The sequence below is a fragment of the Salmo trutta genome, chromosome 3 (genome assembly GCF_901001165.1).
Source record: "Salmo trutta chromosome 3, fSalTru1.1, whole genome shotgun sequence".
Classification (NCBI taxonomy): Eukaryota; Metazoa; Chordata; class Actinopteri; order Salmoniformes; family Salmonidae; genus Salmo; species Salmo trutta.
In genome coordinates this window covers 43,892,336-43,907,780 of record NC_042959.1, presented here as the reverse complement: position 1 = coordinate 43,907,780, position 15,445 = coordinate 43,892,336, and the positions used below count along the sequence as shown (strand labels likewise).

General features: G+C 42.8%; 1 protein-coding gene across 1 annotated transcript in view; it reads left to right on the top strand.

Annotated features, from left to right (window-relative positions):
- Positions 1–15,445, top strand: part of LOC115175839 (NADP-dependent malic enzyme-like) — a 141,148-nt gene that overhangs the window by 94,738 nt on the left and 30,965 nt on the right. Inside the window, exon 6 of the mRNA XM_029735395.1 lies at positions 4,346–4,449. Coding sequence (XP_029591255.1) covers positions 4,346–4,449 — 104 coding nt within the window. The remainder of the gene's footprint in view (positions 1–4,345; positions 4,450–15,445) is intronic.

Genomic DNA, 15,445 nt, shown 5'->3' with positions numbered 1-15,445 from the left:
GACTTCAATGCACAACACATCAGCTGTATGTGACCAGGTAAAAAAAACTTTCCAAGCCAAACCATATCATAACTACTACACACTGCCTAAATCATTGTCACCATATTAGCTAGTTAACATAGCTAATAGAACTAACACGTTAGTTAACCAGCTACAATAATGCGGTAACCTTACAGTGTACAGTCAGTAAGCAGTTTAGCAGTAACACCGGCAGGCCCCGGTGGCAATAAATTAATAAAACCAGAAGCGTAACTTGACTTGGAAGAGTTCCAGTGTTGTGTTGGATAGTTATAGCCAGCTAGCTAACAGCATCCCTCTGTTTCAGCAGGGTGTTTGAATAGGCTAAACTAGCTAGCTGCATTTCCTAGCTAAGTAAGTGGAAAAAAACAACAACCTCTATTGGTTCTCCTTCGTTTTTTAAGAAATTAATTTGTTCAAAACTATTGTCTTTATCTCCAATCAAATCAAAGTTTATTGGTCACACATACACATGGTTAGCAGATGTTATTGAGAGTGTAGCAAATGCTTGTGAATCTAGTTCCGACAGTGCAGCAATATCAACAAGTAATCTAACAATTCCACAACAACTACCTAATACAGGCAAATCTAAGTAAAGGGAAGGGATAAGAATATGTACATATAAATATATGGATGAGCAATGACCCAGCAGCATAGGCAAGATGCAATAGATGGTATAAAATACAGTATATACATATGGGATGAGTAATGCAAGATATGTAAACATCATTATTAAAGTGGCATTAATAAAGTGACTAGTGATCCATTTGTTAGTGGCCAATGATTTCAAGTCTGTATGTAGGCATTTGTGAGTTTGTGATGTCTGTTTAGCAGTCTGATGGCCTTGAGATAGAAACTATTTTTCAGTGTCTCGGTCCCAGCTTGATGCACCTGTACTGACCTCGCCTTCTGGATGGTAGCAGGGTGAACAGGCAGTGGCTCGGGTGGTTGTTGTCCTTGATGATCTTTTTGGCCTTCCTGTGACATCGGGTGCTGTAGGTGTCCTGGAGGGCAGGTAGTTTGCCCCCTGTGATGCGTTGTGCCTGTCAGGAAGTCCAGGACCCAATCGCACAGGGCATGGTTGAGACCCAGGGCCTCAAGCTTAATGATGAGCTTGGAGGGTACTATGGTGTTGAATGCTGATGGGAGGGAGGGAGTCAACTACTCACAACATTTTGTGCACTGCAGTGCTAGCTATTGTAGCTGTAGCTTATGCTTTCAGTACTAGATTCATTCTCTGATCCTTTGATTGGGTGGACAACATGTCAGTTCAAGCTACAAGAGCTCTGATAGGCTGGAGGACATCCTACAGAAGTTGGCATAATTACTGTGTAAGTCTATGGAAGGGGGTGAGAACCATGAGCCTCCTACTGTAGGTTTTGTATTGAAGTAAATGTACCCAGAGGAGGATGTCCTCCGACTACCCCATCTACTGTAGACTGTTATTGCAATTATTTGGTAGACATATGGATATATTTTGTATAGTTGAATCTAAAATGATAACTTTTAAAATGTTTGACAATTACAAAAAAAATGAAATTCACTGAGGAGGATGGTCCTCCTCTTTCTCCTCTGAGGAGCATCCCCTGAAGCAGACAGTGGAGCAGACAGGGGGGCCAGGATTGGGTAGAAGACTGGCAGGATCCTAGGGAGGACATCCCACTCCCGGATTTAGAAACCTGGCTCCAAGTGGCTCTCTTTACAGACACATGCCAGAGATAGATAAGACAAATAGAAGAAGTACAGTATTAAAACACACAATAAAACACACTAGCTGACCACAGCGAAGAAGAGACACTTTGTAGAGTAGACCAAGCTTTGATGCAGAGTGTGCGTGTGTGTTAAGAGCAGATCAAAGTGTGTGTGTGTGATAAATCACATACAGGGGCCCTCTAAATCCAGGCCTTTCATCACCAAGCACTCCATCAGGATCACCACAGACATGCAGACAAGCTACACACACAGAAACACACACACACGTGCGCGCACTCGACCTGAACTCAGGCCTCAGTCAAAGGGCTGAAGTGCTAGCATAGTTACTCAATCCCTCTTTCTCTCCGTCTCAATCTGGCCGTCACCGAAACAACTTTCATAACAAGCCAGCTTGGATGGCAATAAAATTGACTAACTACAGCGAAAGATTTCAAGGATGGAATGGCAGTAAATGAAGCCGTGTGTATTACGAGGCTGCTCCAAGCAACACAATGAGGAATGGGGAGGGATGTGAACTGGACTTGGGGATGGTAACCAAACCGTATTTCACCTTTCCCATCATCTTGGTTCTTCCTTTCCGTTGATCCAACCTTTGGTGAAAGGGTGTGGTGTTTTTTAGCCAAAAACGAGTCCTGATAAAAATCCAGCCAGCAGCAGTGGCATTTGAAACTCTAGTAAAGGAGTATGATATGCCGATAAGGTTTGACCTGTGGTATTTGCACACACAAAAAGAAAACCGGTGCACTTTTCTGACCAAAGGAACAATTTTCTATGAAGAGTTTTGGGGGAGTGGATTACTTCTACCAATAACTTTCAGCAAACTACTTCCACATATTTTTGTCCAGAAGTTTAATTTGAGCTTTTACCTACAGCACTGAGGTATTCTAGGGATTTAAGTATTACCAGCTAGTCTGACTTTGTTTCTCCCATAATAGCCCTTGTGAAAAGTGCCAACAGAAATTTAATTCAAACCATCAAGGGTGATAAGGCCAACACTTTTGATTTGGTGAGGGTCAGTGGTATCCCCCCCCCCCCCTTCGTTTTGCCCTCAGAACAGCTTCAATTCGTTGGAGCATGGACTATACAATTGTCGAAAGCGTTCCACTGGTATGCTGGCTGATGTTGACTCCAATGCGTCCCACAGTTGTCAAGTTGGCTGGATGTCCTTTGGGTGGTGGACCATTCTTGATACACACAGGACATTTTTGAGCGTGTAAAACCCAGCAGCGTTGCAGTTCTTGACACAAACCGGTGCACCTGGCACCTTCTACCATACTCTGTTCGAAGGCACTTACATCTTATGTCTTGCTTATTCACCCTCTGAATGGCACACGTACACAATCCGTATCTCAATTGTCTCAAGGTTTAAAAATCATTCTTTAACCTGTCTCCTCCACTTCATCTACACTGATTTGAAGTGGATTTAACAAGTGACATCAATAAGGGATCATAGCTTTCACCTGGTCAGTCTTTGCCTTGGAAAGAGCAGTTCTTAATGTTATGTACACTCAGTGTATATTTGCTGATGCTATCTGAACTGACAGAGGCTGCACTCCTCATTGCTCTTTTGGAATCAACGACACATGGTTCACATTATAGGGGGCTGAGGCTTACAGTGATAAGCGTGTGTGTGTATGCCAATATCACTTCATTCTTCCTTACTACTTTAGTTTTTCCACTGTTTCTCACACAGGAGTACACAAGCTGCCTCCTGTGTGAGAATGTGTGTGTGCTGTCTGTCCATTTTACTGTGGATTTGACTTTTAAGGGGACAACGTTGCCCAGAAATTGCATTTGAGAGTGCCTATTAAAAACCATAAATTGCTTGAGGTGGAACCAGTACTGTAGGGGTTGTTGACTGCTTAAGGGCACAAAGGAAAGGCCTCATAGGAGCAGGAGTCTCCCACATTTAGACCACACACATCTATCTTCCTGTCTTTCACACTATTTGTCAAACACACATGTGCATGGACACACTCTCAAACACTCTCTCACACACACACACACACACACACACACACGCACAATCTTCCTCTCTCTCACACACACACACAATGTACAGTTCACACAAATACTTCCCTTTTCCTCTATCCCAGTTCGTTTGAATGTGAATCCAAACACCAAATCATGTCTCACTTTCTCCCCCATGTTATTTTTTAAGTCCCACACCAAAGAGATCATAATCATAGTTGTAAATCTTACTTATGTCACACAGTTCTATCCAATATCATCCAGTGGCTAGAACAGTCAGTGTGTGATGGATTTGCAGTGTGGTATGGATTTGCAGTGTGGTTGTGGGGGAATGGGCTTCGCTGAATCTGAGGGATAGAGGCCTTGTGAACTGTAACCCAGTCTTTTTTGGATAAGTAGTGGTCTAAAATGCAGGAGTAAATGGAATTCAACCAGTCCAAACACTCTCTCTCTGTCTCTCTCTGTCTCTGCATAGCGTGCCTCACAGTATGATGTCTGCTCCTACAGTATGTGTGACATACCCAGCTGCCGCAGATGGAAAAAGCAGTTCTTCTCCACCCCTGGGTCTGTGTGAAACCTTTACAACTATATACTGTACGAACTGATTCTAACCTTCCCTCCCTCTCCCCCCCCTCTTTTCTAGGAGCTGCTGAAGGACCCTCTGTACATTGGGCTGAGACACAAGAGGATTCGAGGCCAGGCCTATGATGACCTGCTGGAGGAGTTTATGAAGGCAGTGTCGGACAGGTACAGTAGAACTATTTTCACACTACTTAGCCGAGCTAAGCCCGAGATGTACTGGGCTAGTCTGGTTACACATCCACCATAGGCACTGGAACCAAGCTGGAAAGGACCGCGTGCAAAACATTATATCTGAGCCAGCAGAGTATGGTTCAGGTTCACACTATAGTGAAAATCAGGTATATGACTACTGCCCAAGAATCACACATCAACACTTCTGCCTTGTACTCTGTTTTTTCTAAGGTTCAGGACAGTGACTCTGAAAGGGTTTATGCACTAATGCCCTTATCAACCTAGGAACTGCATATGAAGTTTTTTTCCAAAACGCTTTATCCACCAATTTTTCATATTTGTGTTTTTTCATTACATTTTTTTTTTTTTTTTTACATATATCCATTATTTAGCTGGAATGAAATGTTTGTATCCTGTATATTTGACTGTGATATGTGGTTGTCTCCGCTAGCTATCTAAAGATAAGTGTACTTACTGTGAATCACTCTGGATAAGAGCATCTGCTGAATGACTAAAATGTCAAATGCACATATTCTGCATACATATCTCCTATTACTGTTTTTAATTATTTTTTTTATAAAAAAAATTAAATATTGATGTCACATGTACAGTTGAAGTCGGAGGTTTACATACACCTTAGCCAAATATTTTTAAACTCAGTTTTTCACAATTCCTGACATTTAATCCAAGTAAAGATTCCCTGTTTTAGGTCAGTTAAGATTTATTTGAAGAATGTGAAATGTTAGAATAATAGTAGAGAATGATTTATTTCAGCTTTTCTTTCTTTCATCACATTCCCAGTGGGTCAGAAGTTTACATACACTCAATTAGTATTTGGTAGCATTGCCTTTAAATTTTTTAACTTGGGTCAAACGTTTCAGGTAGCCTTCCACAAGCTTCCCACAATAAATTGGGTGAATTTTGGCCCATTCCTCTTGACAGAGCTGGTGTAACGGAGTCAGGTTTGTAGGCCTCCTTGCTCGCACATGCTTTTTCAGTTCTGCCCACAAATTTTCTATAGGATTTAGGTCAGTGCTTTGTGATGGCCACTCCAATACCTTGACTTATTTGTCCTTAAGGCATTTTGCCACAAATTTGTGACCAAGCTTTAACTTCCTGACTGATGTCTTGAGATGTTGCTTCAATATATCCACATAATTTTCCTTCCTCATGATGTCATATATTTTGTGAAGTGCACCAGTCCCTCCTGCAGCAAAGCACCCCCACAACATGATGTTGCCACCCCCGTGCTTCATGGTTGGTATGGTGTTCTTTGGCTTGCAAGCATCCCCCTTTTTCCTCCAAACATAACGATGGTCATTATGGCCAAACAGTTATATTTGTGTTTCATCAGACCAGAGGACATTTCTCCAAAAAGTACGATCTTTGTCCCCATGTACAAGTTGCAAACCGTAGTCTGGCTTTTTTATGGCGGTTTTGGAGCAGTGGCTTCTTCTTTGCTGAGCGGCCTTTCAGGTTATGTTGATATATAACTTGTTTTACTGTGGATATAGATACTTTTGTTCCTGTTTCCTCCAGCATCTTCACAAGGTCCTTTGCTGTTGTTCTGGGATTTATTTGCACTTTTCGCACTAAAATACGTTCATCTCTAGGAGACAGAACGTGTCTCCTTCCTGAGCGGTATGACAGCTGCGTGGTCCCATGATGTTTATACTTGCGTACTATTGTTTGTACAGATGAACGTGGTACCTTCAGGAGTTTGGAAATTGCTCCCAAGGATGAACCAGACTTGTGGAGGTCTACAATTTTTTTTCTTGGGTCTTGGCTGATTTCTTTAGATTTTTCCATGATGTCAAGCAAAGATGCACTGCGTTTAAAGGTAGGCCTTGAAATACATCCACAGGTACACCTCCAATTGACTCAAATGATGTCAATTAGCCTATCAGAAGCTTCTAAAGCCATGACATACTTTTCTGGAACTTTCCAAGCTGTTTAAAGGCACAGTCAACTTAGTGTATGTAAACTTCTGACCCACTGGAATTGTGGTGAAATAATCTGTCTATAAACAATTATTGGAAAAATTACTTGTTTCATGCACAAAGTAGTCCTAACCAACTTGCCAAAACTATAGTTTGTTAACAACAAATTTGTGGAGTGGTTGAAAAATGAGTTTTAATGACTCCAACCTAAGTGTATGTAAACTTCAGACTTCAACGGTATATGATACGGATAGTCATGAATGAATTGTGAATAATGATGAGTGAGAAAGTTGGAGTCATAAATATCATACCCCCAAGACATGCTGACCTCTCACCATTACCAATAAGAGGAGGTTAGCATTTTTGGGAGGTATGATATATATGCCTCCAACTTTCTCTCTCATCATTATTCACAATTCATTCATGATTAACTGTAATCATGGTAACATCCACATTAATGTAGAGTGTTTAGAAACATATTATATTCTTATTTGCTATAAAAGTTATTCCAAAATTACACAATACATTATTTACCATTGATGTCTATTGGGCACTTATTGAAGGCACTTTGCTGATATTGTTTACGATAAGTAGCCTGTAATAGAAAAATGTAAAGTTTGAAATGAAATAAGTTTGCTAATATGGGTGATTTGTTATTGGGAAAGTTGATGGTTCAACCATCAAACTAGTAGGATAATAAAAATGGTGCACATTAATGTTAGAAACGCATCTTTCTATTCATCGTTATCGCATCAATTCAGGCAATTTATCGCGATATGGATATTTGTCCATACCGCCCAGCTTTAGTCAACATACTGTTCTAAGCCTATGTGTCGATATGTTGTCATACTGTAGTGTATATTACACATCAGACAAAAGAGCACAGACTCATTCTCAAGCTGACCTCATGCTGATGCTGTTACATGGTGGTGTGGGTCTACTGAGCTTATACATAATATCTGAGCCTTCAGTTTACACTGGTTGGAATGTGAGGGTGTATGTGCCTCTGGTTTGTGGGTAGAGGCCGTTTCTGAGTGCTGACTTAAGTGGTCAGATATCCGACCACACTATACCCCCTTCACTAAATTTCGAAACACTCTCTTTTTCTCTCTTTCTCGCACACACACAGACCCATCATATCCTGGAGCCTAGTGATGTAACCAATCTAGCCCTTTCAAGTCCCAGTCCCCAGTGCTTTCAATACTGTGCTTGACATGGCAGGAAAGGATTGGTTATAAATTGACTCGCTGGACTTTACATTTACATTTACGTCATTTAGCAGACGCTCTTATCCAGAGCGACTTACAAATGGGTGCATTCACCTATGATATCCAGCGGAACAATCAGTTTACAATAGTACACCTATATCTTTTTTGGGGGGGGCGGGGGTTAGAAGGATTACTTAATCCTATCCCAGGTATTCCTTAAAGAGGTGGGGTTTCAGGTGTCTCCAGAAGGTGGTGATTGACTCCACTGTCCTGGCGTCGTGAGGGAGCTTGTTCCACCATTGGGGTGCCAGAGCAGCGAACAGTTTTGACTGGGCTGAGCGGGAACTGTGCTTCCGCAGAGGTAGGGGGGCCAGCAGGCCAGAGGTGGATGAACGCAGTGCCCTTCTTTGGGTGTAGGGACTGATCAGAGCCTGAAGGTACGGAGGTGCCGTTCCCCTCGCAGCTCCGTAGGCAAGCACCATGGTCTTGTAGCAGACCTAGATGCGTAACTCGATATAGGGCTTTTCGGTATTTCATATTTTTCTACATTAGGTTTGTACAGTCATATTGGCTATTTTGTCACTTTGTGAGGATGGATCAATGACTGTATAAATAAGGGGATGAATATGGAGAGGCCTATACTTTCCCCTAGGGCTTGGAGTGTGTCCAGTCCAGTCCTGTCTCTATAGTGGCTGATGTTTTGGCTTCGGTGACACAGAGCTGTCCCTGACCACCCCTGGTCCCATGTGGCCTTGCTTAATGTCAGACCAGTTCAGCTCCACAGAGGCCAGAGGAGAGCAGAGACCAGGGTCTGGGGCCCCTCCAACTGGCAGGGGAAAGCCATGACTCCTTAATAACCGGGTGGCTTAACAACTCCAGGGAATGGCAGAGCTTTTCCCCCGAAAGAGCCAGATTGGCAGAAAACAAATGATTATTGGGTTGGAGATTGAGTGAATGAATGAATGATTATAGTCTGGGAGAGAAACAGAGAGACCTCTTAGGCGGGCCGGGCACTCATTTGGTGCCACTTTATATTCTGAAGCTGCTTTTTATACTCACACTGCCTCATGTAATTTGATATCTTTGCTCATCAAAGGCCATGCAAGCATTTGTCATTCTTTTTTATTTTTTATTTATTTCACCTTTGGTTAACCAGGTAGGCCAGTTGAGAACAAGTTCTCATTTACAACTGCAACCTGGCCAAGATAAAGCAAAGCAGTGCGACACAAACAACAACAGAGTTACACATGGAATAAACAAATGTACAGTCAATAACATAATAGAAAAAATCTATATACAGTGTGTGCAAATAAGGTAAGATTAGGGAGGTAGGGCAATAAATAGGCCGTAGTGGCGAAATATTTACAATTTAGCAATTAAAACCTCTTGCGACAACAATCCCGTAACCGGGACCGAGTTTAGTGAAAAATCAGAGCGCCATATTCAAAACCACAAATCTAATCATTTCTATTTTTCAAACATAGGACTATTTTACATCATTTTATAGATACACTTCTCCTGAATCGAACCACGTTGTCCGATTTCAAAAAGGCTTTACGGCGAAAGCAAAACATTAGATTATGTTGGGAGAGTACATCGACACAAATAACCACACAGCCATTTTCAAAGCAACTACATGCATCAGAAATACCTAAAACACAGCTAAATGCAGCACTAACCTTTGACGATCTTCATCAGATGACACTCCTAGGACATCATGTTACACAATACATGCCTTTTTTTGTTCGATAAAGTTCATATTTATATATAAAAACAGCATTTTACATTGGCGCGTGACGTTCAGAAAATATTTTCCCTCAAATACTGCCAATTTACAAAAATACTTGTCATAAACGTTGATAAAATATTAAACTGTCATTCAAAGAATTATAGATGAACATCTCCTTTATGCTAACGCTGTGAAAGATTTCAAAAAATCTTCACGAGGAAAGCACTCTTTGCAATAATCTGAGTACTGAGCTCAGAAAAATACACTAGGCAATACAGATAGCTGCCATTTTGGAGTCATTTAAAATCATAAATTGCATTAGAAATATTCCCTTACCTTTGATCTTTATCAGAAGGCACTTCCAGGAATCCCAGGTCCACAATAAATGTTGTTTTGTTCGATAAACTCCATAATTTATGTCCAAATAACTCCTTGTTGTTCGCGCGTTCAGTTCAGCTACTCCAAATGTAGGAAGCGCGCGGACAATGTCACGACGAAAAGTTAAAAAAAGTTGTATTTACGATTGTTCAAACATGTCAAACGTTGTAAAACGTCAATCTTTAGGGCCTTTAGAACGTGAAGATTCAGTAATATTTCAACCGGACGGTTCCTGTGTCTTGAAAAATTATTTGGAACAGAGCTACCTCTCTCGTGAATGCGCGCCAATGAAGTGATGTCCTTCCCTGGGTGACCAACTTCCCAGCCTTCTCATTCGGTCTCTGTTCATCGTAGACGCCTCAAACATCTAGTGGATTATTACTACGTCACTGTGTGTTCAATAGGAAATGACTTGAAGAGAGCCCATGCATCCAGATTTCCACTTCCTGGTAGGATTTCTCTCAAGTTTTTGCTTGCCATATGAGTTCTGTTATACTCACAGACATCATTCAAACAGTTTTAGAAACTTCAGAGTGTTTTCTATCCAAATCTACTAATATTATGCATATCCTAGCTTCTGAGTTTGAGTAGGAGGCAGTTTAATATGGGCACATATTTTTTCCGAAATTGTCAGTACTGCCCCCTATCCCTAAAGGGCTGTAAGAGGTTACACTGGAGTGATAGATATGCAGAAGTGAGTGAGATACTAGGGTGCAAAAGAGCAAAATAATTTATAATATTGAGGTAGTTGGATGGCCTATTTACAAATGGGCTATATACAGGTGCAATGATCTTTGAGTTGCTCAGACAGCTGATGTTTAAAGTTAGTGAGTTAGATATGAGTCTCCAGCTTCAGTGATTTTTGCAATTTGTTCCAGTCATTGGCAGCAGAGAACTGGAAGGAGAGGAGGCCAAAGGAGGAATAGGCTTTGGGGGTGACCAGTGAAATATACCTGCTGGAGCGCGTGCTATGAGTGGCTGCTGCTATGGTGACCAGTGAGCTGAGATAATGTGGGGCTTTACATAGCAGAGACTTATAGATGACCTGGAGCCAGTGGGTTTGGCGACGAATATAAAGCGAGGGCCAGCCAACGAGAGCATACAGGTCGCAGTGGTGGATAGTATATGGGGCTTTGGTGACAAAACGGATGGCACTGTGATAGACTGCATCCAATTTGCTGAGTAGAGTGTTGGAGGCTATTTTGTAAATGACATCGCCGAAGTCGAAGATCGGTAGGATGGTCAGTTTTACGAGGCTATGTTTGGCAGCATGAGTGAAGGATGCTTTGTTGCGATTTCTAGATTTCATTTTGGATTGGAGATGTTTAATGTGAGTCTGGAAGGAGAGTTTACAGTCTAACCAGACACCTAGTTATTTGTAATTGTCCACATATACTAAGTCAAAACCGTCCAGAGTAGTGATGCTGGACAGGCGGGCAGGTGAGGGCAGTGATCGGTTGAAGAGCATGCATTTAGTTTTATTTGCATTTAAGAGCAGTTGGAGGCCACGGAAGGAGAGAGGCATTGAAGCTCGTCTGGAGGTTAGTTAACACAGTGTCCAAGGAAGGGCCAGAAGTATACAGAATGGTTTCGTCTGCGTAGAGGTGGATCAGAGAATCACCAGCAGCAAGAGCGACATCACTGATGTATACAGAGAAAAGAGTCAGCCCGAGAATTGAACCCTGTGTTGAATTGAACCCCCCATAGAGACTGCCAGAGGTCCGGACAACAGTCCCTTTGATTTGACACACTGAACTCTGTCTGAGAAGTAGTTGGTGAACCAGGCGAGGCAGTCATTTGAGAAACCAAGGCTGTTGAGTCTGCCGATAAGATTGATTTCAGGCCAAGTTCTTGTCCAAGTTGGCTCCTGTGAAACAGTCAACATGTGTCCCCTCTCCTTTAGTCGCTGGCCAGACTATTGGAAAAGGATACAGATAGAAACACTCCGATCAGTCAACACGCTCCCCCACAATATTTTAAACCAGAGGAACCAAGGCCCACCAAGAGTCTAGACCAGTGGTTCTTAACCTGGGTTCGATCGAACCCCAGGGGTTCGGTGAGTCAGTCTCAGGGGTTCGGCGGAGGTCAAGACACACACCCGACTCATATGATTCGTGATGACACGCCCCGCTTGGCCATCATTGGCTGCAGGTGATCACGCAACATCGCTTGGCCTATCTGTGCTGCAGGGAATTTGGCGCGCTCAGTAGTCGAATTGTAACTGTCGTGATGGTACGTCGTGTGATTTCTTTCTTAATATTTTAATCCCTTCATACTAACTATGTCGAGCAAAAAAAGAAAGTGGACGAATATGTACAATATGGATTCACATGTATAACGGAACGTGGTGAGAGTCAGCGTCCTAACTGCATGATTTGCAATGCCAAGTTGAGCAATTCTAGTCTAGCACCGGCAAAACTAAGAGAACACTTCCTTAAGCTGCATGGAGATGGACAATACAAGAACACAACGCTCGCTGAATTCAAGGTGAAGAGAGCCAGATTCGATGAAAAGGCTACTCTGCCTGTTCTCGGCTTTGTACCCATCAACAAACCGATCCTCACAGCATCGTATGAAGTTGCTTACCTGATCGCAAAGCAGGGCAAACCACACACCATTGGTGAAACACTCATAAAACCAGCTGTGTTGAAGATGGCGAATATCATGCTGGGAAAAGCGGCTGAAGTTAAGTTATCCCAAATTCCTCTTTCAAATGACACCATTAGCGACAGAATAGAGGACATGAGCAAAGACATCTTGGCTCAAGTAGTTGCAGATCTGATTTCAAGCCCGGCAAAATTCAGCCTTCAACTCGACGAGACCACAGACGTTTCCAATCTAAGCCAGCTTGCTGTATTTGTGCGCTATGTGAAAGACGACGTGATAAAGGAAGATTTTTTATTTTGTAAGCCTCTTACGACAACAACTAAGGCAGCCGATGTGAAGAAACTTGTGGATGACTTCTTCAAAGACAACAATCTTTCGTGGGATATGGTTTCTGCAATTTGTTCGGACGGAGCTCCAGTCATGCTGGGAAGAAAGTCTGGTTTTGGTGTGCTAGTGAAAGCCGATGCACCACACATCATTGTTACGCATTGTATTCTGCACAGGCATGCGTTGGCAACAAAAACCTTGCCTCCAAAACTGGCAGAAGTATTAAAAATTGTAGTGGAATGCGTGAACTATGTGCGAAATAGTGCTCTGAGGCACCGCATCTTCAGTGAGCTGTGTAAAGAAATGGGCTCTGAATTCGAGGTACTTCTGTACCATTCTAACGTTCGGTGGTTATCCTGGGGACAGGTGCTGAATCGTGTTTTTGCCGTGCGTGTGGAATTAGCCCTGTTTTTGCAAGAGCTCCAACATCGTCATGCAGATTGCTTAAAAAATTCTGAGTTCATTCTCATTTTAGCGTACATGGCTGATATCTTCGCAGCTCTCAATCATCTCAATCAACAGATGCAGGGCGGTGGAGTCAACATCATCGAAGCGGAAGAAAACCTGAAGGCTTTTCAAAAAAAGCTACCGTTTTGGAAACGACGAACAGAGAACGATAACTTCGCAAACTTTCCCCTGCTGGACGACTGTGTAAGTAAGATCGAAGATGTATCTGGAATCGGAGACATTTCTGTACCCGCGGAACTGAAGCAAGCAATTGCCACGCACTTAGATGAGCTTGCAAAGTCTCTCGACGGATACTTCCCTACAAGAGAGTCATATCCAGCATGGGTGAGACAGCCGTTCACGTTTAGTGTTGAGACAACAGATGTCAATGATGAATACCTCGATGAAATCATTGAAATTCAGCAGAGCCAGGTTCAACAGCAACTCTTCAGAACAACAACGCTCTCAACGTTTTGGTGTCAACAAATGGTAACGTACCCTGTTATTGCTAAGAAAGCTCTGGAGATTTTCATACCGTTTGTTACAACATATCTTTGCGAGCGATCCTTTTCGAGGATGCTGGACATAAAAACGAAGAAAAGGAACAGACTTTGTTGCAAAAATGACATGAGAGTGGCACTTGCCAAGGTGAAGCCGCGCATTTCTGAACTGGTCTCTGAAAGGCAACAGCAGAAGTCACACTGATTTGCAGTAAATATTCATTATTATGTTTTTGTTTTTGTGTGAAAATCATGTTTTAATGGTTTTGTTCTTTGAACACTGATGTTGATGCACGGTTCGTTTTGTGCACCAGTAAAATATATACCTATGTTTTGAATTTTATTTTTCCAAATAAGAAGGGTTCGGTGAATGCGCATATGAAACTGGTGGAGGTCAGTACCTCCAACAAGGTTAAGAACCACTGGTCTAGACACTGTTCAAGTCTTGTCTTTTGGGTGAAGAGCCCTCTCAAACTAGCAAGACCATTTTCAAATGCTAAACAGGAGAAGTTTCCTTTGCAATCCAATTGGTTCTATGAGAGTTGGCCTCTCCTCAGGTTTGCATGAATTGAGGGTCGGTGCAGGGGGCAGCAAGGCATTTCAATGCCTGAAACATTTTTGACTTCTGCCCCTCTGTGCCTCTCGACCATTTCCTCCATGTTTTTGTCCCCATGTTAAATCATTTAACGAGCAAAGATTTCCTCTTTTGAACCCAACAACTCTGTCGTCCGTCTTTGTCTGTCCATCGTCATGGTTATGGGGCCAGCTTTGGGTTAGACCTCTTTGGTAGATGGGGTTAGGGGATATCGGACAAACAGTCGGATGTAGGGGGAGAAGGAATGCAGACTGTGTTTCCGTCTTTAATGATGGAAAGGGGATTTTGGGAAATAATGTGTGTTGCTGAGAGATGTTTGCTGTCTGGAGGAGAGAAGGAAAGAGGGAGGCGAGACGCTGGGGCTTTATTAACGAGGCTTAGTTCTCAGCCTCTCTGGCCTTTCAGCCCCCCAGGCCCCTCAGGGACACAGAAAGAACAGGCAGCCAATGTGGATGCACACACAGGGAGATGGAACAAATACCGAGCTAACAGGGCCTGACCCTGGCATGTGTGCATGCGTGTGTACTGTACAGGTATATGTAAAGTTTAGGACAGTGTGTGTGTGTGAGTTATCCTGCTTGAAACAGCTGTGTTTGGACAGAGTGCTCTTATCCATGACATTCTTTATGGAGGCCAGCGGCTCCTTGGTATGCACATGGAGGAACAAGACTCACTTCATGCCTCCTCGTCTGTCCCCCCCTCAAACCTGGAAGTAGAGGACACTTCCGGAAAGATTCCAGGTACAAGTTTAGGTTTCATCGGGCCTGGGACGAGAGAGGATTAAGTTGCCTTAAGGAGCCGGGGTCTTTAATTTGTCCTCTTTATCCCACGCGCCAGTCCAGACGTAACACCGCCGCATCTGAGCGATCCGCCACATGGGAAATCTGCTGTCATCTCTCATAGCCATCTTGGATTTTTTTGAGACCAGTATCGAACATTTTAGTGTGTCAAAGGCTTTACACTCACTGTAGGGGAAGTTTGGCAGTTAGTGAGAAACCTCAGCGCCCCATCAAAAGGTGAGCGATCCGCCACATGGGAAATCTGCTGTCATCTCTCATAGCCATCTTGGATTTTTTCAGACCAGTGTCAAACATTTTAGTGTGTCAAAAGGCTTTACACTCACTGTAGGGGAAGTTTGGCAGTTAGTGAGAAACCTCAGTGCCCCATCAAAAGGTGATCTTAACTTGCCGACACGGGAAAACACTTATTTCCTCCAGTAAGAATGTGTATTATCCACGTGAGCCGTAAATCCCAGAAGG